The 25,423-nt window shown below is 32.5% G+C and overlaps 3 protein-coding genes across 5 annotated transcripts; all 3 read left to right on the top strand.

Annotated features, from left to right (window-relative positions):
• Positions 1–735: 735 nt before the first annotated feature.
• On the top strand, positions 736–1,765 carry LOC127258562 (germin-like protein subfamily 1 member 13). Its single transcript, XM_051285438.1, has 2 exons — positions 736–941; positions 1,036–1,765. The coding sequence occupies exons 1-2, from the start codon at positions 818–820 to the stop codon at positions 1,584–1,586; spliced, it is 675 nt and encodes a 224-aa protein (XP_051141395.1). The 5' UTR covers positions 736–817; the 3' UTR covers positions 1,587–1,765.
• Positions 1,766–7,575: 5,810 nt separating this feature from the next.
• Positions 7,576–10,633, top strand: LOC127258221 (serine/threonine-protein kinase SAPK7-like). The gene is made up of 9 exons (XM_051284993.1): positions 7,576–7,846; positions 7,978–8,052; positions 8,154–8,255; positions 8,565–8,618; positions 8,715–8,807; positions 8,912–9,004; positions 9,092–9,196; positions 9,317–9,415; positions 10,104–10,633. Exons 1-9 carry the CDS (start codon positions 7,727–7,729, stop codon positions 10,449–10,451), a joined length of 1,089 nt encoding a protein of 362 aa, XP_051140950.1. The 5' UTR covers positions 7,576–7,726; the 3' UTR covers positions 10,452–10,633.
• Positions 10,634–11,496: 863 nt separating this feature from the next.
• Positions 11,497–25,343, top strand: LOC127258340 (DNA topoisomerase 3-alpha). 3 transcript variants are annotated; one of them, XM_051285141.1, is made up of 24 exons: positions 11,497–11,894; positions 11,984–12,162; positions 12,258–12,330; positions 13,330–13,452; positions 13,622–13,743; positions 13,819–13,891; positions 13,979–14,095; positions 14,688–14,771; positions 15,172–15,351; positions 15,456–15,584; positions 16,404–16,478; positions 17,301–17,390; positions 17,525–17,629; positions 18,473–18,507; positions 18,834–18,963; positions 19,606–19,658; positions 19,730–19,829; positions 20,216–20,254; positions 21,072–21,153; positions 21,329–21,400; positions 22,430–22,513; positions 23,453–23,599; positions 24,085–24,205; positions 24,929–25,343. In XM_051285141.1, the coding sequence occupies exons 1-24, from the start codon at positions 11,586–11,588 to the stop codon at positions 25,155–25,157; spliced, it is 2,751 nt and encodes a 916-aa protein (XP_051141098.1). In that variant the 5' UTR covers positions 11,497–11,585; the 3' UTR covers positions 25,158–25,343. The 3 variants fall into 3 exon arrangements, with proteins under 3 accessions (XP_051141098.1, XP_051141099.1, XP_051141097.1); XM_051285142.1 differs by having other exon boundaries at positions 21,072–21,150; XM_051285140.1 differs by having other exon boundaries at positions 21,077–21,153; positions 21,318–21,400.
• The last annotated feature ends 80 nt before the right edge of the window (positions 25,344–25,423 follow it).

Here is a 25,423-nt window from a genome sequence, read left to right on the forward strand (position 1 = left end):
GATGTATGTGTGTTTAGATTTGAAAAATTTTTTGTAAAAGATAATTTGGTGGTGTAAAATAAACTTATGATAGTGAAATCATTGCTGCAAATTAGGTTACATCATTAAAAAAAAAAAAAAAAAGTATTAACTATGTGATTAAATTTATAAATTTCCCCTTCAATGTGTATGTGAAAAAAATAAACAAATAAAATAACTTATGGTAAATTGTCCAATTAACTTTTCAAAACTGACAATTTATAATTACACGGCTATGCAGCAGTTTTCTGGAAGTATGTAATTATATCCATTAATTATTTACAAAACCGGCTGAAAAAAAATATAATGGTACAGAGATTCAATAAATAAATAAATAATTTGCTGATTTATTCAACTCTTTGTTTATGAACCAACTCTACATCGCCGCGCTTTCTTAAATGATTAAAAATTCAACTGTTTTCTTTCACTTTGCTGTCCAAATTAACAAATAATTAGCTGATTAAAAATTGGGACAGGTAAATATAGCCAGTTGCAGCAAGAAAATGAACAATTCTACGATAAATAAATATTTTATGTGTTATTTTATCAAGTTGATGAAGACTGGCATGATTAAGTTTCAGCAACATGTACAAGAAACCTGACGACTCGTTCTTACATTCTCTAATAATTTAATTAAAAGCCGTTGGATTTGTCAAACTCCATCGACTATAAATACCTGTTCTTCATTAGTATTTCATCTCATCTCCATTAATTCCTCAAGCAATATATCATCAAGTTCTTGCTAAGAAAATCAATTTCCAACAGAACTTGTTAAGCTTGAAGAAAAAAAATTTAGAAAATGGCCATTGTTGGCACTCTTGTAGCTATTGCAATTGTTGCTTTAGCTTCTTCATTAGCTTATGCTTCTGATCCCAGTCCTCTTCAGGATTTCTGCGTCGCAGTCGATGACGTCAAAGCTTCTGGTAAGTGTAAAGAAGCTGATTTGATTTCGTATTTATTAGTGATAATGTTGAAACATTTTTTAACAAATACTCTGTATCTCTTCTTTTTTTGTAGTATTTGTGAATGGAAAGATTTGCAAGGATCCGAAAATGGTGACAGCGGATGATTTCTTCTTTTCCGGACTTAACAAGCCCGGAAACACATCAAATCAAGTCGGATCAAAAGTGACTCCGGTGAATGTAAATCAAATAGCAGGGCTAAACACTCTCGGCATTTCTTTAGTACGTATTGACTATGCGCCGTATGGCCAAAACCCCCCTCACACGCACCCTCGCGCAACTGAGATTCTTGTTGTTGTCGAGGGCACTCTGTATGTTGGATTTGTGACTTCCAACCCAGCGGATCCAAACCAGAAAAATAAACTTTTTACGAAAGTTTTGTATCCGGGAGATGTTTTTGTGTTCCCACAAGGCCTTATACATTTTCAGTTCAACACTGGGAAAACTAATGCCGTGGCGTTTGCCGGTCTCAGCAGCCAAAACCCGGGAGTGATTACGATTGCAAATGCTGTGTTTGGTTCGGAACCTTCGATTTCTTCTGACGTTCTTGCAAGAGCTTTCCAGGTCGACAAGAATGTGATCAAATATCTTCAAAGACAATTCTAGTGGAACAACTAAGAATAGAATCGATGAATTTGTATTCCTATATAGAAAATCATTTGTTAGTTATTCAAACTGAATTTTTACAATCATATTCTTCATTAATTATTAGATTCAGTTGAGTATGTAATCTTTGATTGGTTTCAATTATATGATGAATTTAGTTCTTCTGTGCTTTCTAAATATGTCTGCTTTGAAATCTATAATTTGTCTTGAATTTGTACTAATATTTAACTTGAGAAAGACATGTTTGGTGTTCATTTTGTATCTTAAGTGTACTTCTAAATCTTGTTGGATGAAGGAAAAGCTACACTGAAATAAAATTTTCAATATTACATGTTGGTTATCGGTTAATATTTTAATTGATTGTTGGAAATTAATTTATGATTCTATTCCTAATTTTTCAAAATCATGTAATTCTTGAGTGAGAAATGTAATGGGCCATGAAATATACTTAACTGATTGGATTATCAGTTAATTGGGCCTTGATCTTTGATCAAAAGTAAGTTAATTATAAGAGGTTAAATTTAATTTACGCTCCAATTGTATATCTCATTATAACTTTTATCATTTATCTATTTTAGTAGTAAAATATATATATATATGTTTTCAAAAATCGTTATTTCTATCTTATATACTAAACATGCTCTTAATATATATCTTGCTCCCAATCATCTAAGGCCATTCAAATTAGCCAAACCCACGGTTTCACGATACTATATTTAGGCATTACATTTTACGTGCAATGCAAGAACCTTCGAACAATAGAGAAGGGAGATCTAAAGGCAAAAGGAATTAAGGGTTGAGAGTTCGACATAATATTTAAAAAAAAGTAAAAAATTGTAGAAAGAAACAATAGACTCTTCACCCTTTCATATATTCCCTTTTCATTGTTTTTTCTTTTTCTTCGTTTCATTTGGCGAATATGTCATCGGCGAAAGAGAATATTTCATCACTGCCAAAATTTGGATCATGGAACGATGCAAACAACCCCGCCATGGCGACACAATATTCTATGATCTTCGACAGGGCCAGAAATGAGAAACGGGAAGGGCAGCAGCAGAGCCAGCGTGGCTCGCCCCACGGTGGCTCAACTACCTCCCCAAAGAGCATGGGGTTCGAGAAACAGGATGAAATGAGGAAGCTGTCGGGCGGGAGAAAGTGGCTGTGTTGTTCCAACGTCAAGTATGCTGAATGAAGCGTGAGATTTTGTTCCAGCATTGTCGAACATCAGATCATTATTTAGCATTTAAATAGGATGTTATTAATCGTTTGAATGTTGTACAAATTGTTTTATTTTTATTTTTTCTTCATTTTTTTTCCTAAAACTTTGTTTCTTTGTTTTCTTTTATTAATTTATTTGATTTGTATGGCCATGTTTCCCTTCGAAACCAAGGCCTTCTTATGGTTGTGAGGGAATTTGCTTTCACTGCAATGAGATGAATTCTCCAAAGAAAATTAAATTCTTGCCTTCATCGAAAATTAAGAAACTTTGTTGTACAAAATTTAATTTGTCTAGCAATGCTAATATTTGAACTCATTATGTTTCTTGTATTTCAGAGCAAGAAGACACATGGGTTAGGCAATTCAACCCAAAATTTATTTGGGGTAGGTTTGTTTAAAAATTATGGTATTGTAATTGTTGGTTTACTATATAATATAATGATAGATAATTCATACAAACTAGATTTTTAGGTGAATCGGTCATTTAACTAATATATTATAAGAGTGAAAGAAATTGTCCAAAAACTATATAATAAGTAATAAATTATATATTTTTTTACTGATTAAATTTTTAGGTGAGATGATTATTTAACCGTCATTAATCAAACTTTTAGATGAGATAGTTTTTTAACAAAGGCCTTACAAGAAGATCGAGGGGCCAAATAATCATCAGCCGAGTCTTGGAGTTGAAACAACGTAGCCATGATCATCCACATACACCCACACTCTGTCGCATCGAAAATCAGTAATCGGGATCGCCCCTGGCGGCAATATATACGCCGTCAGCCATGGGTTCTGCCTCTCGATGATCTCCACGGCTTTCCTTCCTGACACGCCGCGGAGTTCTGGCCATGACTCTTTACCTAACACACCCAAGAATTCGCATGCATCGACGTAAGTATACTGTATTAATAAATTTATTTTTTTAGTCAAAAAGATTTTCTAATTTTCAATACAAATCAAAATGCTACAACTCGCCACAAAACAATCGAACAAAATATTTGAAGAAAGTTCGTAAGTAACTCATTACCATCGCAACCGTTAGACATCCTCTCTCTCTCTCTCTCTCTCTCTCTCTCTCTATATATATATATATATATATGTATATATATATACACACACATCTGATAACTTATATATTATATGGTTTGTGAATGGCAGATAAAGTTGTATAGATTCAGCTAAGGACGTTAATGCCTGCCGCCATTGAAATGTTACGTAAGGTCGTAGCTAGAGGTTTTTAAGAATAAGATTTGGCACTTTGGATAAATTTATTTGCTATTTAAAATATTATACATAATATTTATTTTATTCTAATTTTAATTATTTTTAAAATAATATAAAACATCAAATTGGAACACTCCCAAACATACTAAACAAAAGGGTTGTTTGGTTTTGGTATTGGTTTTGGTTTAAAGTTGAGCTTTTTTTTTTTATTTGAATTGTAATTTAAATAATATTTTATGAAATACAATTTTTTATTTTTACTATGAAATATATGAAATAAATAACATTGATTTAGTTTTCAAATCAAAATCAAACCTACCCAAATACCATTCCAATATGATAAAATCCGCTTTAATCCAAATTATAATTACAATATTTACTCTTTACTTCGGCTAATAATAGTCATGTTTTCGATTTTGGGCATCAAAAAAACATAAATAGGTATTCTTCCTTAAGTAAATATGGAGCTTACAATATTAAAAAAAGTAGACGGTCGTTCTATGTGATATACAAAAATCACTGTAATGCGGACACAGCATAATATAATAAATAGACATCACATAGTAGAAAGGCAAACAGCACATATATAAGAATTGACAATATGCGATATAGAGCCAGACAATACATTGTATAAACATAGACAACACACCATATAAAGATATAGAATACATAATTATGTTAATATAATATAAATGTAACACATATTGACAATACTTAACGTAGTCTCAAACAACGCATCATATAGCTAGGAACGGACAACATACGATATAAAGACAAATAATATATGAATTATGTTAACATAATACAAATATAATACATGAATTAACATCATATAACATAATTTTCAATAATATATGGTATGGTAAGGAATGACCTGGTTCGTGTGAGAAGTCAACTTGTGATCTATCCTCCAGGTCCACTTGCCACACATTGTTGTTTAGATCTATTTCTCATTAAATTTTAGTTCTGCCTCTGTATTAAATTTATCAATTACCAATTTTAATAAACTAAAAAAAAATCAATATTTAACTATTATATATATGTATGTATATTCTCTCTTTATTATTTTTAATTTCTAACTCAATTTTTAAAAATATCAAAAACTATTTTGTCTTTAATAAAATATATTTTTTCTAATGACCACACCGACTCTAATGAAGCTAATTTTTGTGAACAAGAAGTATATTATTAATAATTGCATTCTCTTTGTTCGCCCTTAAAAGTTATATTTATCTTTTACGTCATTATATTTAATATTAAAAATATTTTTATATCATTGTATTTAATATTAAAAATATTTTTATGCTTATATAATTTTTTTTACAAATATTTTTCTGTAAATATTAGAAAATATTAATAAAAATATTTTTATAATTATTTTTAATTTATATTATATTTTAATATTATAATTAATATTAAAAAATCAATACGGTAAAAAAAAAAATAATGAATTCTTTAAAGCCGGACAAAGACAGTATTACTTTAAATATTGAAGAAACGTGACAGGGCTAACATGAGGCGAACCAAGATGGAGACGGAGGTGAACAGCTACACGTGCCGTCACATGTCCAAGTCTTTAAGCTAAGCTAAGGTCTACCAATGAGTAAATTAATTATTTATTTAATTATAGGAAAAAGTCAATATGATAGGCAGTAGGCAGTAGGCAGTAGGCAATAGGCATCCATTTCATGCGTTCATAACTCGTATACCGCCTTTTTAGGAGATCCAATTACTTGTGTGTGCGTGTTTTTCTTGTTTTTATTTTTACTTATTATTGTTATAAAATAAATTATTTCATATGATATTTTGCAATATTTTTTTTTTAAATATAATGTCACTAGTCCAGTCCTATACAATTAGGTTATCTCTTGTGTGATATTTTTAATTTTTTTTTTTATAATGTGAAATCCGTAGCCACTATTCGAAAAAGCATACTGAATAAATCTTTACTCGAACTTAATACTCTGTAAATTATACTCAACAAAACAAGTTATACAAGACGAACCATGTTTAGATGAAACCGTTATTTGATGTAATTTTTTAAAAAAATAATAATATATTTTTATTATAAAATATAAACAAATTATACTATTGAAGATTGTTGAAACGATAGTCAACACGGATAACTTGTTTGGAGGATTTTATTTGAGTACAGTGAAAGTTAAATCAAAATCGATTTTTGAAGGAATTAAATATATTTTGATATTATCTATTAAATAAAAATAATATTAATTTAATTATATGCTCAACATTTTATTATTACTTTTTTTTTTTTTTTTTTGCAATGATAAGTAGATAGATTTAGGAGAAAGAAATGACTGTAGAGCACATGCATATGTTGATTGATATGCATGCATATGCCCCCATGCTCTCCTCCGCCACCCCCACGTGAATATTCATTTTATCTATTTTATTTCTTTGTACCGCATTATAATTATATATATATATATATATATATTTATTTATTTATTTATTTATTTATTTCAATATTTTCAATCCATTAATTAGACCAAAATATATTTGAGTATGTTCTGTTTGTGTTATATTACTTTTTTTAGTATTTAGTTTTTCGAATTATTTCCAAAAATATTATATTCATTTTCAAATGCTAATCATTATATTTCATAATGCTTTCCCGTCAATTTTCTAATATCCTAAATAATATTTACATGCTTTTTTAGGTAATTAGTTTTTTTTGTTGTAAATTGACAAAATAACTCTTTATTTTGTGTATAGATATAAAAAGATAAATAAAATAAAGATAAAATAATAAATTCAATGTAGAAAAATAAAAAAAAAAGGATAATTATTTTTTGACGTTCCAAATAGAAAAATAGGACATTAGTTTACGGATGCAGTATTTATTTTGTTTAGAAATTTTAAACCTGAAAATATGACCACATACAAAAACAAATAAAACAAGAAAATTTCAAAAAATAAAAATAAAAATAAAAACTCGTCAATTAACCAAACACAGCAGGTGAACAAAGTCTATACAATAATTATATGGTCAACGCTATTATTCATTGAATATTATAATTAAGATCTCTTTTGTCTCCGCATGTTTTTCTAATTTTTTTTTTTAAAAAAATTACTATTTGAATTTTGTATATTTTTTTTAAAAAAAATTATTTTACAAAAAAATTTATCAAAATGTTATTTAAATTGAAAATTAAATCATTTTTTTTTAATATATATATATTTTTTTTATAGTGTGAGAATTCGCAGCCATTGTCCTTCGTGTATGCTCTGATAAATTTTCGGCCGAGTCTAACTAATTTGCAAATTAAACTTTACAAAATAAATCATACTAGTCGAACCAGATATGACATACAAGAGATGAAAGGCGTACCTCACTATCACAAGTCCATCTTCGTACAACCAGATCATCTCTTACCGACGTGTACTTGTTTATATATATATACATATAGAGTGAGAGAGACGTAATTAAGTAGTTGTTGAGTGGGATTGATTATTCAAATTCAACCATATATATATATATATATATTGAGAAAGCTAAGCTCGAGAAAAACCCATTACACTACTTGCAAAACTATACACACAGAAGCATTAATTCGTATATATTATAGAGAGAGAGAGAGAGAGAGAGAGAGAGAGAGAGAGAGAGAGAGAGAGAGAGAGAGAGAGAGAGAGAGAGAGAGAGAGAGAGAGAGAGAGAGAGAGAGAAGAGAGAGATGGAGAAGTATGAATTGGTGAAGGATTTGGGAGCAGGGAATTTTGGGGTGGCAAGACTCTTACGCCACAAACAAACCAAAGAGCTCGTCGCCATGAAATACATCCAACGTGGCCACAGGGTAATTATAAATACTAATAATTACTTTCATTTTATTTTATTTTATTTTATTTTATTGATGCATATATATATATATATAATGATCTGATTATTATTTATTTATTTATATACTGTATTATGTTAATTTCACAGATTGATGAAAATGTGGCCAGAGAAATCATTAACCACAGATCACTTCGCCATCCTAACATCATTCGTTTCAAAGAGGTAGGAGTTAATTTTACAATTGTCAAGTTTTTATTAAATAAAAAAAAAAATAAAAGAACGAACAAACTCATATTATTTATTAATTAATAATGACTGTGCAGGTGGTGCTGACACCGACACATCTGGCAATCGTGATGGAGTACGCCGCCGGCGGTGAACTCTTCGACCGGATCTGCACCGCCGGAAGATTCAGCGAGGACGAGGTCTCTCTACTACTACTAATACACCTCTTTATTTTATACTTTATTTATCAGTCAAATTTAATTTTACTTTTAAATTTACCCATTACTACATTTAAAAAAAAAAAATCAAAAAAATCACTATTTAATTACATTATTTTTTCATTATCTTTAATTATTAATTAAAATTTTAAAAATATTACTTTTTTCATCTTTTTAATAAAATATATATATATTTTTACTCGATATATCTAAATGAGCTAATTTTTCGGGATGGAGGGAGTATTATAATATATATATATATATATATTAACTCTTGGTCTGCTGGTGCAGGCTAGATACTTCTTTCAGCAGCTGATTTCTGGAGTCTGCTACTGCCACTCCATGGTAACATACTACACTGCACTACAATCAATTAATTAATTAATTAATTGATTGATTAAAACATTCAATTCTGTCACCATATATATATATATATATTAGAAAATATGCCATAGAGATCTGAAACTGGAAAACACACTGCTGGATGGAAGCCCAGCACCCCGTCTCAAGATCTGCGACTTCGGCTATTCCAAGGTCTCACAATCATGCATCTTCTATATATACATATATATATATATATATATATATAGAGAGAGAGAGAGAGAGAGATTCATACTCATCACGTGATATTCATACAGTCGTCGGTGCTGCACTCGAGGCCCAAGTCCACCGTCGGAACGCCGGCGTACATCGCGCCGGAGGTTCTCTCCCGCCAAGAATACGACGGAAAGGTTACTTAATTAATTAATTAATTAATTACTATATAATATTAGTATCAATTAATTAATTAATTAATTGTATATACATATATTGTGTAGATGGCAGATGTGTGGTCTTGTGGGGTAACTCTTTACGTAATGCTTGTTGGAGCTTACCCCTTCGAAGATCCTGACGACCCTAAGAACTTCAGGAAAACCATTTCCGTAAGTACACATATATACAATCCCTGCTGTATTTTCTCACCATTGTTTAATATTATTCATTTTTTTCATGTTGGATGATTTTTATATGCCAATTAATTAATTAAATTAGTTGATATGCAGAGGATCGTGGCTGCGCAGTATAAAATACCAGATTACGTCCACGTCTCTCAGGATTGCAGGGACATGCTCTCTCGTATTTTTGTAGCCAATTCTTCTAAGGTATATTATACATACTAGTTTCGGCAAAAATAGGCCCAAAAGAATTCGAATCCGACAACAGAAAATCGAATCTAAAAAAACAGGCTCGAAAGAATTTGGGCCGACATAAGTCTAAACTAGGTCGTGTCCAGACCCATCAAAGTTGGACTGTGCGTGGCTGTGCCCGATCTTTACATTAATTTTTTAAAAAATAATAATTTAATAAATATATTAGCAAATAAATTTACATAAAAAATAATTATGTAATTCAATGATTTGGTATTTGTTTGACTAAATAATAGTCTTGAATTCGCAAACTGGGCCCTGCTTGACCCGGCACAAGTCTAAATTAGGCCATGTGGGATCCATCAAAGTTGGGCTGTGCGTGGTCCGGCCCAATCTTTATATTATTTTTTAAAAATTAATAATTAATAAATATATTAACAAATAAATTTACATAAAAATAATTATACAATTCAATAATTTGGTACTTGTTGGACTAAATAATAGTTTTGAATTCGCGAACCGGGCCGTACTCAGGTCCTACCCAGCTCGAAAATGCTGTCGGGTTGGGTCAGATCAGTACAAAAAAGATCGGCCGATCGGATTTGCTACTCCTTGTACATACTTAATTTGGTGTTTTTTTTTCTTTTCCATGACTTTAGCCACATCTCTTTTTAATAGTATCACTATATATATATATATGTAGAGAATCAGCATAAAAGAGATAAAGAGCCATCCATGGTTCTTGAAGAATCTCCCCAAGGAACTCTCGGAATCAAACCAGTCAGTTTACTTCAATAGAGACAATCCTAGTTTCTCCCTCCAAAGCATCGATGAGATTATGAAAATTGTGAGCGAAGCCCGAAAGCCGCCTCTGTCATCCAGGCCGGTCCTGGGCTTCGGATGGGGAGGAGAAGAGGAGGAAGAAGAAGAAGTAAAAAAAGATCATATTGAAAAGGAAGACGAGGAGGAGGTAGAAGAAGAAGAAGAAGACGACGAGTATGATAGACAAGTGAAGCAAGTTCATGCTAGCGGCGAGTTTCACCTCAAATAGTAATTTGTGCTTCTTCAATTTAGCCACTAATATATTAATGGACCATATGTTAACGAACAAGTCATTTTAATTGAATATATAGATTTTATTTTATTTTATTTTTTAATTTTGGATTTTATGTATACCCACGTAAATTGCAATTCGAATTTTTAACTATATATATTATTGTGGTTTTTATCCTAGGGGTTTGTGTGATCCATAATTTATAAGCCTGGTTTTTTGTTAATTTAAAATGAAATTAATATTATTCATTTTGTACGACAATTAGTAAGAATATACTAATTTTATTTAATAATTTATCATATTAAAATATTATGTTTTAAAAATATTTAAATTAATAATTTATTTTAAATCAATTTTAAATTATAATCAAACAAATTATATATAATATCTATTTATTTTTAATTAAACAAGTTGCATAATTGTCATGTGCGCGTTGAATATTGTTCCATATTAGTTAATATATGAAAATTCCTCTATTATATAAGGGTGAAGAACTACTTCATCTAAAATTAATGCGATATTTTATAAAAAAAATATATATATTCCGGGTGTGTGTTTGGGGGATTGGATTTAATTTTTACTATTCATTCCATTTTTTCCCCCCAAAATATCAAATCAAACACCTATTTTTTAATTTTTTATACTCCTTTTCAATTTCTATTGTCCTATAGTATATTTGCATTTTTTAAGTGATAGAGATTAAAAGTAATAAATGAACGAATGATAAAAATATAAAATTTGTATTTTAAAAAGGAAATAGAACGATAGTTATTGAACGTCTCAAATAGGAAAATAGGACATTAGTTTATAAACGGAAGGAATATTATACTAAAAATCAATTTTACATTCAAAACATCACATCAACTTCTACTATATCACATCATACAATTATTTAAATTCAAATTTTTTACTATTCAAATCCCAATTCAAAATCCAAATCCCCGAACAAACACGCCCTTAATACTCCGTAATATCAAAATGTAAAACAAAGCAACCCACCCAAACAATCCAAAATTCATAAGATTCAACTACTGCCTTATAGTCAAACCATGGTTGGTCTCAACAAAAAGGCGGGAAAAGCCCTAAATTCCCAATCCCTTCAGATTACTCTTTCACACAGAGGGCTTCCAAATGGCGGGCGTCGGCCGGCGGCCTATACGGGCGCTGAATGTGGCGGAGAAGCCATCCGTCGCTAAAGCAGTATCGGAAATACTCTCGAAGAATCCAGCAAGCGGTGGGCTGAGGGTCCGCGATGGGCGGTCAAGATACAACAGAATTTTCGAATTCAATTACTTCGCTCAGAACCAGCACTTCCACATGTCCTTCACATCCGTCACCGGACATCTTATGGAACTGGAATTCGAGGAGCGTTATCGCAAGTGGCACTCATGTGACCCCGTCGATCTCTACCATGCTCCAGTCAAGAAATTTGTGCCGCAGGTAATATAGTTTGATTCAAAAATAATATATGCTGGAGACGAAAGATCGAAAAGGCTGATGAATGATGATAACCCTTGTGGCTTAATAAGGATAAGTTGGACATCGAAAAGACATTGGCAGAAGAAGCAAGAAAGTGCGAGTGGCTTATTTTGTGGCTTGATTGCGATAGGGAGGGAGAAAATATTGCTTTTGAGGTAGTAGAAGTTTGTACGCGAGCAAACCGGAATCTCAACACCTGGAGGGCTCGTTTCTCTGCCCTTATCGACAGGTTTTTGTTGCTGAGTCTACTCTACAACTGCACCTTCTGCTTACTCTTTATCGTCTGCTTTTGCTCATGCTAATTGACGAATTTGTTATCCCCAGAGAAATTCATTATGCTGCTCAGCATCTGGTTCGGCCTAATCAATTGTTTGCGGATGCTGTTGATGTTCGACAAGTGAGCCACTAGAAACTGAATACACATTTTTGCATACCTGAGATATTAGAAACCTTGTTTTGTTATATGTGTTGATTTTTGAAAAGTTTTTAAAGTGATGATATTTAATTACTTGATAATAATAATATGTTATGATATTATTTTATTATCATTATTATCTTTTTTTTTTTTTTTTTTTTTTTTATGTAAAATGTATTGATAGTAATTTTAAAATAAGAAATAATATATATGACTAAAAGAAATTTAAAAATATATATTTAAATATTTTAAAAATTATATATTAATAAAATATTCTCATGGTCCAAAAGGGACCTTTGGGATTTAGCAGCTGATTAAAAAATAATAATATTTTATTAGTTAGTAGAAATGTGCAAAAAGTTTTGAAATTTTTGCCTATGTAAAAAGTAATTTATATGTAATAGTATGTTTTTAATTTAGGTAAAAGTTAAAAGTATTTTGGTATTGGTATATAATTACTTTTACTAAAATAGGAAAATGATACTTTGAAGTAGGACAGACGAAAATGGTAGAAAAGGTACTTTGAGTTGTGACCAAGGGAGTATGCAATATGGATATGATAGAGAACAAAATATTGTATAATATTTTTTTATTTATAACTAATATAAACTAATTTTATAAAAGCGGGAAAGTTTCAATTATCGATAAAAATATTTGTTTATTGAAGAGATAGAAATAAAGGGGTTTTGAGTGGTCTTACGTGATGTATGATGCTATATACTATAAAGTTAATTAAATTGATTTATATTTGTTAAGTATGTATTAAATAAGTAAACTTTACCTAGAAATGTATCATTTGTTACGAGACAAACTAAAATGGAAATGGTATCATTTGTTATGAAACGGAAGAAGTATAATTTACTTTTATTATTTATCTATGTTAAACTATTGCTTGGTGTTGTCTGTGAATTTTGAAATCTTACAAATTTTAGTATTTTGGGTGCAATGAAATGATTCAAAATTAATGGCTATGTCATGCAGGAAATAGATCTTCGGATAGGTGCTTCCTTCACACGGTTTCAGACCATGCTTTTGAGAGATGCATTTCTTCTTGATTTCATTACAGATGACAGAAATGTTATTTTGAGCTATGGTCCTTGCCAGGTGAGTGCAAACAATGCCATCCCCTCTTGTTTAGGAAGCAAGATAATTCAAGTGAACATTCTAATACTTTCTTTTCCTGTGTTTATCTTTGAAGTTTAATGTCTCTTTGTTCCATGGATATTAGCCTGGCTGTCTTATTCTCCTTCTGGCTAATAGTTGCCTTTTACAGTTTCCTACTCTGGGTTTTGTGGTGGAGAGGTTCTGGGAAGTGCAATCACATGAGCCTGAAGAGTTCTGGACTATCAACTGCACACATAATTCGGAGGAAGGCACTGCTACATTTACCTGGATGTAATAATTGTTTATCTTTTCATTATCTCATTAATAAAATCGGTTATATTGATCCTAATGGTTGCCACATACCAGGCGTGGACATTTGTTTGACTATACATGTGCAACTATACTATATGAAATGTGTGTTCTAGAGCCCATTGCAACTGTAAGTGTTTATGGAAACTCCAATTAATATGCAATAAGCTTCTACCCATTTGCTGGATTGTCAAATATGTTATATTTTCACTTTCAGGTGAGAAATGTTAAACAGCAGGAGAAGCTTAAATACCCTCCTTATCCTCTAAGTACAATTGAGCTTGAAAAGCGTGCTTCTCGTTATTTCAGAATGAGTTCGGAACAGACTATGAAGGTTAAATTTTACTAGTTAAGAATGCTTTGTATGTTATTCTTGTCATTTATTTTTGTATTAACCCTGATTTCTAGCCTGACTGCAGTGCATTCCCTAGTTTTTGCTAGAAGTCAATAGGTCAAACTTGTTGCCTCTGATAATAATACATCATCTCATGAAAAGTAAAACATAAGGTCTGTTGCCAGTTTTTGAGTGCCATTAAAGCTTTTCAATATTTCATAAATATATTTAAGATTGTATGCTGTTATTTTCTATTTGAAGACTAACAGTAATCCTAATAGCCACAAGGATTCTTTAATATGTTAATCCAGGAAACATGCCTTCATTTTCTTCTGATAAGTTTTGAAAACAAGCCTTTCATGGCCATTGAAGTGTTTGGTCAGCTTGCTTGTTCCTGTAGGTCGTTAGTATATTTGATCTGTAATTTCGGATATCTGTTTTGGGTGCCAGAAATTGCTTTAATGTCCTTTAAGACTTCAGGATTCAATGCTACCTCTAGTTTGTTATTTTTTACTATAAGGGTTCAATTATTTATACTGTAAACCAAGCCATTTTAGCTTCAACTAACTTTTATACTTGCTTTCCCGAATAGGTAGCAGAAGATCTATACCAAGCTGGTTTCATCAGTTATCCTCGTACAGAGACTGACTGCTTCTCCGAGAGAACAGATTTGCGTGTAATTTCCTTGTACATGTGACAATAGTAATTCATTTGATAAGCATGACCCCTTTTGAGACATGCATAGTGTCGGTGTAATGTTTGTTTGGTGATAGGAAAATTCAAATAAAAACTTATTTCCACACATATTGCACCCATTTGAACGTTTACCGTTGATTTTAAATATTTTGGAAGACGGATTATAAAGTTTTCTGAAAAAAAAAAAAGAAAACATATCCTTGGGCATGACACTGTGGGACTCTAGCATTTTTTGAGAACCGACATTGACTTGAAGGCATGTTAGCATTTGAATAGATGACAGCAGTAGCATTCATTTGCTTTCTTGCAATTCAAGTTGTCAGACTGCTTTTATCTTATTCTCCTGAACTCAGCTAACTTTCTTTCTTACTTTGGTGTAGACAATTGTTCTGGAACAGCAGGAACATCCAACATGGGGTTCATATGCTCAGCGCTTGCTGGATCCTGAAGCAGCTCTTTGGAGAAATCCAAGCGCTGGTGGACATGATGACAAAGCCCACCCTCCTATACACCCAACAAAATTTTCAGCTGGGGAATCCAGGTGGAGCCAGGATCACCATGTTGGTACCACTTTCCGTTGAAGTATTACTTGTGGTCTGATAGATCATATTGCCATTTTTACATTAAGTGAATTTATCTGTAACTTTTATTCACTTTGTACCAGAAAGTGTATGAATTGGTTGTTCGTCATTTCCTGGCATGTGTTTCTCAACCAGCCGTAGGTGCTGAAACTACAGTTGAAATTGACATAGCTGGGGAACAATTTTCTGCATCTGGAAGAGTTATACTTGCTGTGAGTTTCTATATTTTCAGGCTCTTTGGTGTGAATTATTGTCTGAGTTGTTTGTGTGATCAGAGGCTTTGGGGTTTGCACATTCATTTGCTCACATCATCTTAGTTTAAGTTCCATCCTCCACCAATTTTCATAAAGAGATATATTCTTTATACATATAATTTTCCTAATACTTATCTATTTTGGAAGAGATGCTTTGTCTGGAAACATCAACGATTTAACTATATCTATAGTGGTATTGAAGGTTAAATGTAGTTTTATGTTCGGGGTAGCTCCTATAGGCTATTTCTTCCTAACCCCTTTCTCTTCCGAAAATGAACAAATGAATAAATAACATTTTACATTTATGAGAGAAGGCTTAAAACTTCTACTTCCTTGCTTTCTTGAAACATTTTACAATTTATGCTTATTGGTAAGCAGACACAAGTGAGGTTCTGGCTATATCTGTTCTCTCTTTTCAATTGTATATTATCATTATCTATCATTATTTTATTTAGACAGTAGTACTTTGGACTTTGGAAGTCACAAGAAGTTAGTTATATGTGTTCTCTTCTGAAATATGGTCTGCTGGCTAGAGTGACTGCATAAAGTAGGCTTCTATAGCAATAAGACATTATGATGATATAAGCATAAAGGTTTATAGCTACCTTTTCTAAGTCTATATGCCTTCACTTTATAGCATAGAGTGTTCCCCTAGACTTGAAATTGAGCATCTTGTTGATATTTTGGACGAGTACAGCAGCTAATTGGATCAGATAATTTAAGATATTTTCTGGACTCATCATCAGCTTGATTCAGTATTGTTTTACTTTTGTCCAGAAAAATTACTTGGATGTATATAGATTTGAAACATGGGGAGGTTCTGTCATCCCAACATACAACTACGGGCAGCAGGTATATTCTTCTATGATCATTGTACTCTTTGTATCTGCTTTGTAGAAAACATGAATTATGTATGAATTGTTATTTTTTTTTCATTAAAATTAACTTTATATGTTGGCACATTATGAAATATTACATTGTCAGTTTAATAACTATGAATCTCTCCAGACAGATAACACTAGTTATCCTATCATAATATAACTCTATCTAAATTATATAATCAACAAGAGGATACTCTGCATGTTATGAAGTATGGTTTGAACTTATTCTTGTAAATTATTGTCTATATTTTGGTTCTATATACTATTATGTTTCATCTCAATGACTTGGACTTGTTTTTTTACCAAACAGTTAGGTTTTGTGTTTTTTTACCCCTCTCTAGTTTCTAGACTTGATCCACCCTTGAGATATTTTGTGAACTATGTTAAAATCAGCCTTGTCAAGTACTTCAAACTCCCTCTTTAAAGCTTTGGATGGGAAGTCAGCGGAACTTTATCGATGTATTCCATTCATAGTATCCTAACAGGTGTTAAATGCTTAGCTAAGATATATTGATGAACTTTAATGAAAGATGGCATGTATTGATTGATTAATACAGATGGTTCGAGGCTTGAAAGAGTGTATTATAACATAATTAGGTTTGGGATCCTGCCCGTTTAATGTGTGAAATGGAAACATGTTTCCTGGATGATGTCATAGCAATGTTTGTTGAATTCTGGACACTGACTATATATTCCTTATAACAATAGTAGGGGTCACTTTGTAGTCCATCGATGTTCTCAATCTTGAGATTGAATAGATATCACTTAAGTTTAGCTCTTGTTGCTCCTGCAGTTTTCCCCAACAACGCTGACTCTTGACTCAGGAGTTACCAGACCTCCGCCTCTTTTAAGTGAGGCTGATTTACTTAGTTGTATGGACAAGGTAAGGAACTTATATATTGTGATAGAAAAGTAAATGTATTCCATTATTCATATTCTCGAAGAGCAGAAAGGTTTTGGAAAATCAGTAACAGTTTTATTTCTTATAGTATATTCTTATGTTTTAATATTTTCCAGGCAGGTATTGGAACAGATGCAACAATGCATGATCATATAAAAAAGCTTCTTGATCGATTTTATGCAACTAAAGACTCAAGCATGCGTTTCACACCTACAAAACTTGTAATTTCTTCCTTTCTCTCAAGTTTAAATTGGTTTACCATTTCCATGATACTCTTTCTTTATGACTTCATTGAATTTTCCCTTACCCTAAATTATACAAACAAGTGACACAGATCCAAGTATGAATTGAAAGATACACACACACAATTATATATATTGGACTTGTTTATGCTCGGCCAGAACTAATGGATGGCGATGCTACTGTTGGGAACTATGCTGTCTAATGTACTTACTTTATGTCATATAAATTCATTCACTACCACCTTACGCCTATATCCTCACTAAATATGGAAGTAATATAAGTGGACGATGGGAGTGTAAAGTTACAGGTTAGAAGTTGGTAAAATTAGTCCAAACATAACACAAAGTTATCGTGGAAAAAATAAAAAAGGCCATTATATGAAAAATAAATTTCATTTACCCATATATGAAGGTGTCAATTGGTGCATGTATGTTGTTTTGTAACTGTATTTACATTTATTACCTTGGTTGTCTTTGTAAATATTTATATGTTAGGAATGTATCTAAATATCTACAGTGTGAAAGTTTTGGTAAAATGGCCCCTCTTATCACATATATATATATATATATATCTATATATATAATCTCTTCAAGACCCATTACAAATTTTCTTAATAATGCCTTGTGTCAAACATGACATGTAAATATACTTGTTGCGCCAACAAATATTACTTTTGTGAAATTTTTGCATAACGTGTAAATATTATATTATTAAGTTACTGAAATACTGTCTGTATGTAACCTCTGGTTATTTCATGCAAGGATTCCTAAAATGTTGCCAAGTCCCCACAAAATTCTGATGTACACTTGATCTAATTTCAGGGTGAGGCACTTGTTATGGGATATGATGATATGGGGTGAGCTATTCTTATACCTGTTTTGTCCTATATGCTGTTTTGCATGAATTCTTGTACATTCTTCTTTCTGAATAGTGTGGTATATAAGTTTACAAACTAAACCGTGCCAGCTAGGATGAGATCTCAACCTGGAACTATCTCTATTTCACACAAACATGATAAGATAGTGTCAGTGCAGCATCAATATATGTTCCTTATTATTGACAGGGTGTCATGTTGCACTCCATGCTGATAGGTGTGAAAATGTACTATGTGATTGATAAACAAATGGTATTATTCCCTGTAATTAGAAAATCTAATAACTCATTGGGTTTTGTTGAAACCAGTTATGAATTATGGAAACCAAACCTTCGTGCTATGATGGAGAGTGATATGAAAGCTGTCAGTATGGGCACAAAGAGAAAGGCTGAAGTTTTAGACACTTGTCTGCAGCAAATGAAAGCCTGCTTTGTTGATGTGAGATAGCCCTTGTGTATCTCAACCATTTTTTACTTTCTTGTCTCTCTTCATCAGAAGCACCATATCTTATATTTGTTTCTGTTAATGTCATTCTTCCCCACATTCAAAGCATATTATTTAACTTAGATTATGTTAAGTAAATACCTTATCTAAAAGTTTAAATTGATATTGAAATACATTATTGTATGTTTATTTTATATGGAGTCAACTTGCATACCCCTTCACTTGCAGGCTTCTCACGAAGCATTGCAAATTAAAACTTTTTCTTTAGGGGGTAACTCAGTGGGATTCAAACACAAGACCTTTCTGCTTTAATACTATAATAAAGTTTCAAAGTACATTATGCATGCATATATATGTTTGACTCTGCAATTAAGAGGGGTTCTTTTTTTTTTTTCTCTGCGATTAAGAGGGTTTAACGACCTGTGATGCGAGCATGCAGTTGGACTGATGGTCTGAGTTATTATTGTTTTAATGTGTGTGTGATTGAAGCATGTAATCCATTCTGAATTTACGATTTCCTGATCAGCAGATATGTTAATACAACTGAAGATATAATATTTCTGCTACATGCTTTCTTATCTGTTCACCCTGCCAGTTTACTTTTTATTTTTTTAATCTATAAGATGTCTTTTACAGGCTAGAGTAAACAAAGCAAAGCTTTTTGAAGCCATGGCTATATTTTTTGAGAGGTATGACGTGCACTTCATTTTTATCTGAAAATGATCTGACCTTTACTGACACATGTATGCTGTCTATGAAGATCAAACAGAGCCAATGGTAATGAGCAGCATTCAATCGGTGATGTTGTACGGAAATGTGGTCTATGTCAGGAATCTGATATGGTGCTCAGGAAAAAACCGGTATATGCATGATGCACCTGCTTAGCTGGTGCTGGTTACCATTCAACTGTAAAGTAAAAATATGGAGTGTGGACGTTTTCTGAGAACAAATTGTTTGTGATTTGTATGTCTTGAGGGTTTGATCAGTTTAAATTTATAAACACCAAAACTTCACAAGCAGTTCATTCTTATTGTACATATTTATATAAGTATATTTGTATTTGTTAATTTGTATCCCTTGCAGTATGTGTGTATATGCATATGTATTTATTTCTTATTATTTGTTAATTTCTTTTTCTGTTGCTCGGAAGTCAACGTGTTTTAATATTTGGACTTGTAGCTGGAGGTTACTGCTATAGTGCTTATCATCTCTTCTTAACTTTGATGATATCCTCTTCCCTTTGCAGGATGGAAACTTCATGGTTGGATGCCTGGGCTTCCCACAGGTAAATTCTCCTGGAAATTCTAAGAGAATAATCATATTCTCTTGATGTCTCGTACTGACACTGTTCTGCCAAAGTTTGTGATGAATTGAATGGGAAAGAAATGTTCAGAAAATATGCACTGACCAACAAATTGTTTGAAAATGCCTTGAACTTGTGGATTGATATGAGATTGAACGTGTATTATGGAAACATCTACAAATATCCTAGGTTGAACCAGAAAATCCATGAATTGACAAACAAACAATCAAGCGATAACAAAATATGAAATGACATTTTAAAGGTGGAAATACTGGGTTGGTCTATTTCTTATTCTGTTTGAGAATTAGCTGCTGTTTGGATCTGATGCCAGGGATGCAATAAAGATTAGGTGTGCTTGGCCCCTGTGAATGCCTTCTGTACTTCAAATCTACTTGTCCCCATAGTGCATAGGCATACATGGCCTGAAACTGCAATCACCTCCCCCATTTTGCTCTAACTTTAAAATTGCTTATTGTCGGTGGGAGTTCTGGACATATTTTATATCAGCTATACATGAAACATCCAATCCTCCACCATGTAGTGGAACTGCTTTAATTGTTCAACATGAACTGGTGTGAACTCGAGTCTCATATGCTGAGCTTCCTGTCATTTCTTGTTAGTAAGTTCTGGGGAGTTCAATTTATTCAAGCAGCAGTCTGGCAAAGATATGTCGATTGGTTTCTACCTCTTCGTGTGATTATTGACATATTAAATAATATTGCTGTATAAAACTACTTTTCACCTGCGATTTTGATGTTAAAAAAAATCTCATTTAACCCCTCTTATTATTTCTTTCCAGTGTAGGAATGTATTTTGGCTACCAGGCTCTGTATCAGAAGCCACAGTAACTACAACTATTTGCAGTACCTGCTCTCCAGGTTGTTGATATTGAATATTAATTTTGGAAGTTCTGTTCTATCATCACTCTATTTCATTAAGTGTTGTTAAGCCTTTTCTTTCTCTCTCTCTCTTTTTTTTTTTTTTTTTTTTTTTTTTTTTTTTTTCTGTATGTGTGTATGTATGTGTGAATAACTGATGTGTAAAGGTTGTTTACAGGTCCAGTATATATGATTCAGTTTAAGTTTCGCAGGCTTGAAATACCACCCAACTACAGTGTTGATCATTTGGGTAAGATTTGCACTCTGGATTCTTGGTACCATTTAGGGTGTGTTTGTTTGTGGGTTTGGATTTTGAGTTGGGATTTGAATAGTAAAAATTTTGAATTTGAATAGTTGTATGATGTGATATAAATACGTGTTGATGTGATGTTTTGAATGTAAAATTGATTTTTAGTATAATATAAAAAATGAAAAATAAGTGTTTGATTTGATGTTTTTGGGGGAAAAAATAGGATGAATAGTAGAAATTCAAACAAATCCCTCAAACAAACACACCCTTAATATATTTCACTACAATGCATCTACTCTTCCAATGAGTAATGATCTCAAACTGAAGTGTTAACTTCCTTGTTTTTTCAAGAAAGTGCGGCCTTCGCCCCGTATTATGCTATGCCAATTATTACAACCACAGAGAACTTGTAACCAATTAGCCTCTATGTAATGTGTTCAGTGATGGCAATCAAAGTACTAGCGTTCTGACAGTTCTAAATCTTTGCAACAACAAGTGCCATGTTTTGAAGGTGGTTTGCCGGGGCACACCCCAAACCCTACTATGAGGATATCTATTGTCATATACACAATTTAACATGTCACTCTCAGTAATTGGTCCTATAGGAATCAAATGCATAATATTTGTAGAATTTGAATTGTTAGGACCTATAATATGGTATTGTGTGACTACTGTTTTTAGTTAGCTAAAATGCCATGATGCAACAACAGTTTGGTAACATTTTGTGCCTCCACTATGTGGGCCCTTGACCATTCATAAATACACTTATTATGTGTTTGTTTGAAGGATTTGTGTGAATTTCTACTATTCACACAAATTCCCCTCCCCCTAAAAACATCAAATCAAACACCTATTTTTCATTTTTTATATTATACTAAAAATCAATTTTACATTCAAAACATCACATCAATGCATATTTATATCACATCATACAACTATTCAAATTCAAATTTTTTACTATTCAAATCTCAATCCAAAATCCAAACCCCCAAACAAACACACCCTTAGTAAGCTATTATATCTTGTCAGGTTGCATTGGTGGTTGTGACAACACTCTGAGACAGCTGGTGGAAATATGTGGAACAGGTTCCCGAACAAACTCCAGCAATCCTGGTATGTATTGTTTTTGAGTTGCTTAAAATATTTTTATGTATGATGCTAGATATTGATTAGTGATATTTATTGGTGTTAGGTTGTGTGCTTTGCTAGGTGGTAGGTTTGTTTGTCGTTTCTACTTAGATTGCCTATAAGTACCTGTTTATTGTTAAGTATCAAGAACTAGTAATGCAATCTTTTCTACTTTGTTTTGCCTCCTAAAATGGTATCAAAGCACATGCTGTTAAAGCAGAACAAGTTTGTTCTTAAACCTGCTTCTCAAGATGCATTTTGTTTCTTCAATCTTTTCCTACTATCTAAATTTTGAAATCGGTTGTACTTACCAAATCACCGTAATCTAGAGAGCATGTTCCCACCATTGCCATTTCCGGAATCATCTTCAAGTATTGGCGTGTGAGTGTCACACCCCGGCAACCGCAGCTGAATAAGTGGGTTGTGTTTGTTTTTTGCAGTGAATTTGATTATGCTTCTTCACGCTGGTTTTTGTTTCAATTTAACTATGGATCTTGCCATATCAATCATTCCATCTGTCTCTTATGTTTTTTTATTTTTTTATTATTAATTTTTTTTTTATCATGGAAGCTAATGATGAATATAAGATTTTTCCCTCAAATTCTATTCATACGAGGATCACTAAGCATTGTTTAAATAGAAAAAATTATTCTTTGTGGTTCAAGATAGGTTAATCTTCTTTTACCTTCATGATAATAAACTTTTGGTTGTCCAAACTCTGTTCTTTTAGGGCTTATTCTTTTACCCATTCAAGTTGGAAATACCTTGATTTTATACGTGGGATGCTTTAAGAAACATTTTTGTGGTCAAGCAACTAACAAAGAATTTGTAGCTTAATCATGTTTATGATCAAGATGGAAGTTCTCTTAATTAGCTACAAAGCATGGACCTATTCTCCGCTGAAGGTTCAATTAATTTTTCCAGGAAGAGGTCAAGGGCATACTCCGTCAGCAAGACATGGTCAACAAAGTAATATTGGGCTAAACTATACTCGGCAAACTGGGGATTCTACTAGTTCCTACTCTTCCCACAGTTCACGCAGACAGGCTCATGGATCTGCTGCACAAGATGGTTTGTGGATCTATTAATTTTTCCTAGTTTACCAGTCATTTTTTTTGGTTTGGTACTTGGTTATTTTTCTTTGATGAATTTCATAAATATAATATCTACAATATCTTATCATCAACATTGCGCGCTCAGTTATAAACATCACAATTAACGGAAAGCAAGAAACAACTCTTTCTGATCATTGGTGATAGTCATTTGTATTCTTAGGTTTATCATGGCACTATGTAGGGAATGAGGTAGAACATGACATTCCATCTCAGAAGCTTTTCTTTCGCAAAGGGAAACACAATGGCAAAAATGGTCATCACACATAATTTCCAGATTAGTGAACTACATGGTTTTCTTAAGATAATTCACTTGTTAAATTGTATTGAACCATTCATCAGAAATAATTAATAGTGCAGGGACATGCAACCCATCACCTAGAGCTAAATGATATCTGATCATTATCTATTTTCTCTTACTGTTTTATTAACATGATGCTACAGGACAGTCTTCAATTCCTTGTACCTCCTGTGGCGCACCTTGCAATTTGCGCACAGCAAATACTGCCGCAAATAGAGGAAGGAAGTTCTATTCATGTCAAGCTCAAGGCTGCAACTTCTTTGTGTAAGTCATTATGATTGATCACCTTACAACTGCACTATCGATTAGTTCTTGCACATTCTTGTTATCTGTCCCAACATGTTGGTTTTACAATTCTTGATATCTGTTATATTTCGTGTATGTTGCTTACATGAATAACATATGTTCTGTATGTTATTTATTAACATCCCTATAGCTCATCAATAAATAAGAATTCTGTCACAACTTCACTGTATAGTTCAAATCCTATTACATAGAAGTGGCAGTACAGAGACAGGGATGCACAGTTTACTTAGAATTATAACATCTCCTTATTGTGAGAACTCACTGAAGATAAATATTATTAAGTTTTAACTAAAAATTCTTAATTTATCAGGCTAAACTAGATTTGTTTCCACCAGCCTAAAATGAAGAATTAAGTGTGTAATTTCAACCATGGAATTCAAACACTAGTATTGCTTTTGTGACATTAGATTACTTCAGGAATTTGGATCTCGAGTGCCACATAATTCTCAGTAGTAAAAGCACACTATGCCTACTTTTTGATGGATCTATCTTGCAGTAGGGTGTATCATATGTTTATCCTGACTATCGCTCACTCTGCTCTGGTCATGAATCTTACTTAATTTGCTACCAAATATAGTTTTGATGTTGCCATTTTCTAAATGGAAGTTTGAAGATGGCTCAGTGGGACAAATTAATTGTCTCAAGTCTTTCTTTTTTAACAATTTTCTGTATTATTATCAGCTGGGAAGATAATGCCAACAGCGGAGGAACAGTCCCACACCAAAACATCTACAGATCAGCATCTAATTCCAGGGGGGGAGGTGGTCGTACTCGTGGTAGGGGTAACCGAAGTAGAGGGGAACATAATGCAACATTTGTCTCTGCTACTGGCGAGCCCATATCAGGCAGGTGCTTTGTTTGTGGCGATCCATCTCACTTTGCTAATGCTTGCCCAACTCGCGGCAGGTAGCCCCTAAAACATTAACTTTGACACATGGTTTCCGTAGCAGTTGGGATCCAAATTCCTTGACTTACACACTATCAAAAGAATTCCTGTGTTCTAAACTGGACTATATTGGTGGCAACATTTTGTATGGCTGACATGCTGTGTAATTGCTTCTTACATGCTATGAATATAACTTTAGTTCATTTTTAATCAATGACATTCAAACGCGTTTGTTTTGTGTTCCTAATACCTTTATCTGCTGTGTTTGGACGAAGTTGATGCCTGCCTAG

The sequence above is a fragment of the Andrographis paniculata genome, unplaced genomic scaffold (assembly GCF_009805555.1).
Source record: "Andrographis paniculata isolate CXL003 unplaced genomic scaffold, ASM980555v1 Contig59END, whole genome shotgun sequence".
Classification (NCBI taxonomy): domain Eukaryota; kingdom Viridiplantae; phylum Streptophyta; class Magnoliopsida; order Lamiales; family Acanthaceae; genus Andrographis; species Andrographis paniculata.

Bases quoted from the DNA above. Each gene is read 5' to 3' on its own strand.
- LOC127258562 (XM_051285438.1), top strand. From the start codon at position 818: ATGGCCATTGTTGGCACTCTTGTAGCTATTGCAATTGTTGCTTTAGCT. The intron at 942-1,035 runs GTAAGTGTAAAG...CTTTTTTTGTAG, and splicing joins CGATGACGTCAAAGCTTCTG to TATTTGTGAATGGAAAGATT.
- LOC127258221 (XM_051284993.1), top strand. From the start codon at position 7,727: ATGGAGAAGTATGAATTGGTGAAGGATTTGGGAGCAGGGAATTTTGGG. The intron at 8,053-8,153 runs GTAGGAGTTAAT...ATGACTGTGCAG, and splicing joins ACATCATTCGTTTCAAAGAG to GTGGTGCTGACACCGACACA. The intron at 9,416-10,103 runs GTATATTATACA...ATATATATGTAG, and splicing joins TTGTAGCCAATTCTTCTAAG to AGAATCAGCATAAAAGAGAT.
- LOC127258340 (XM_051285140.1), top strand. From the start codon at position 11,586: ATGGCGGGCGTCGGCCGGCGGCCTATACGGGCGCTGAATGTGGCGGAG. The intron at 12,163-12,257 runs GTTTTTGTTGCT...TGTTATCCCCAG, and splicing joins TTCTCTGCCCTTATCGACAG to AGAAATTCATTATGCTGCTC. The intron at 12,331-13,329 runs GTGAGCCACTAG...TATGTCATGCAG, and splicing joins ATGCTGTTGATGTTCGACAA to GAAATAGATCTTCGGATAGG.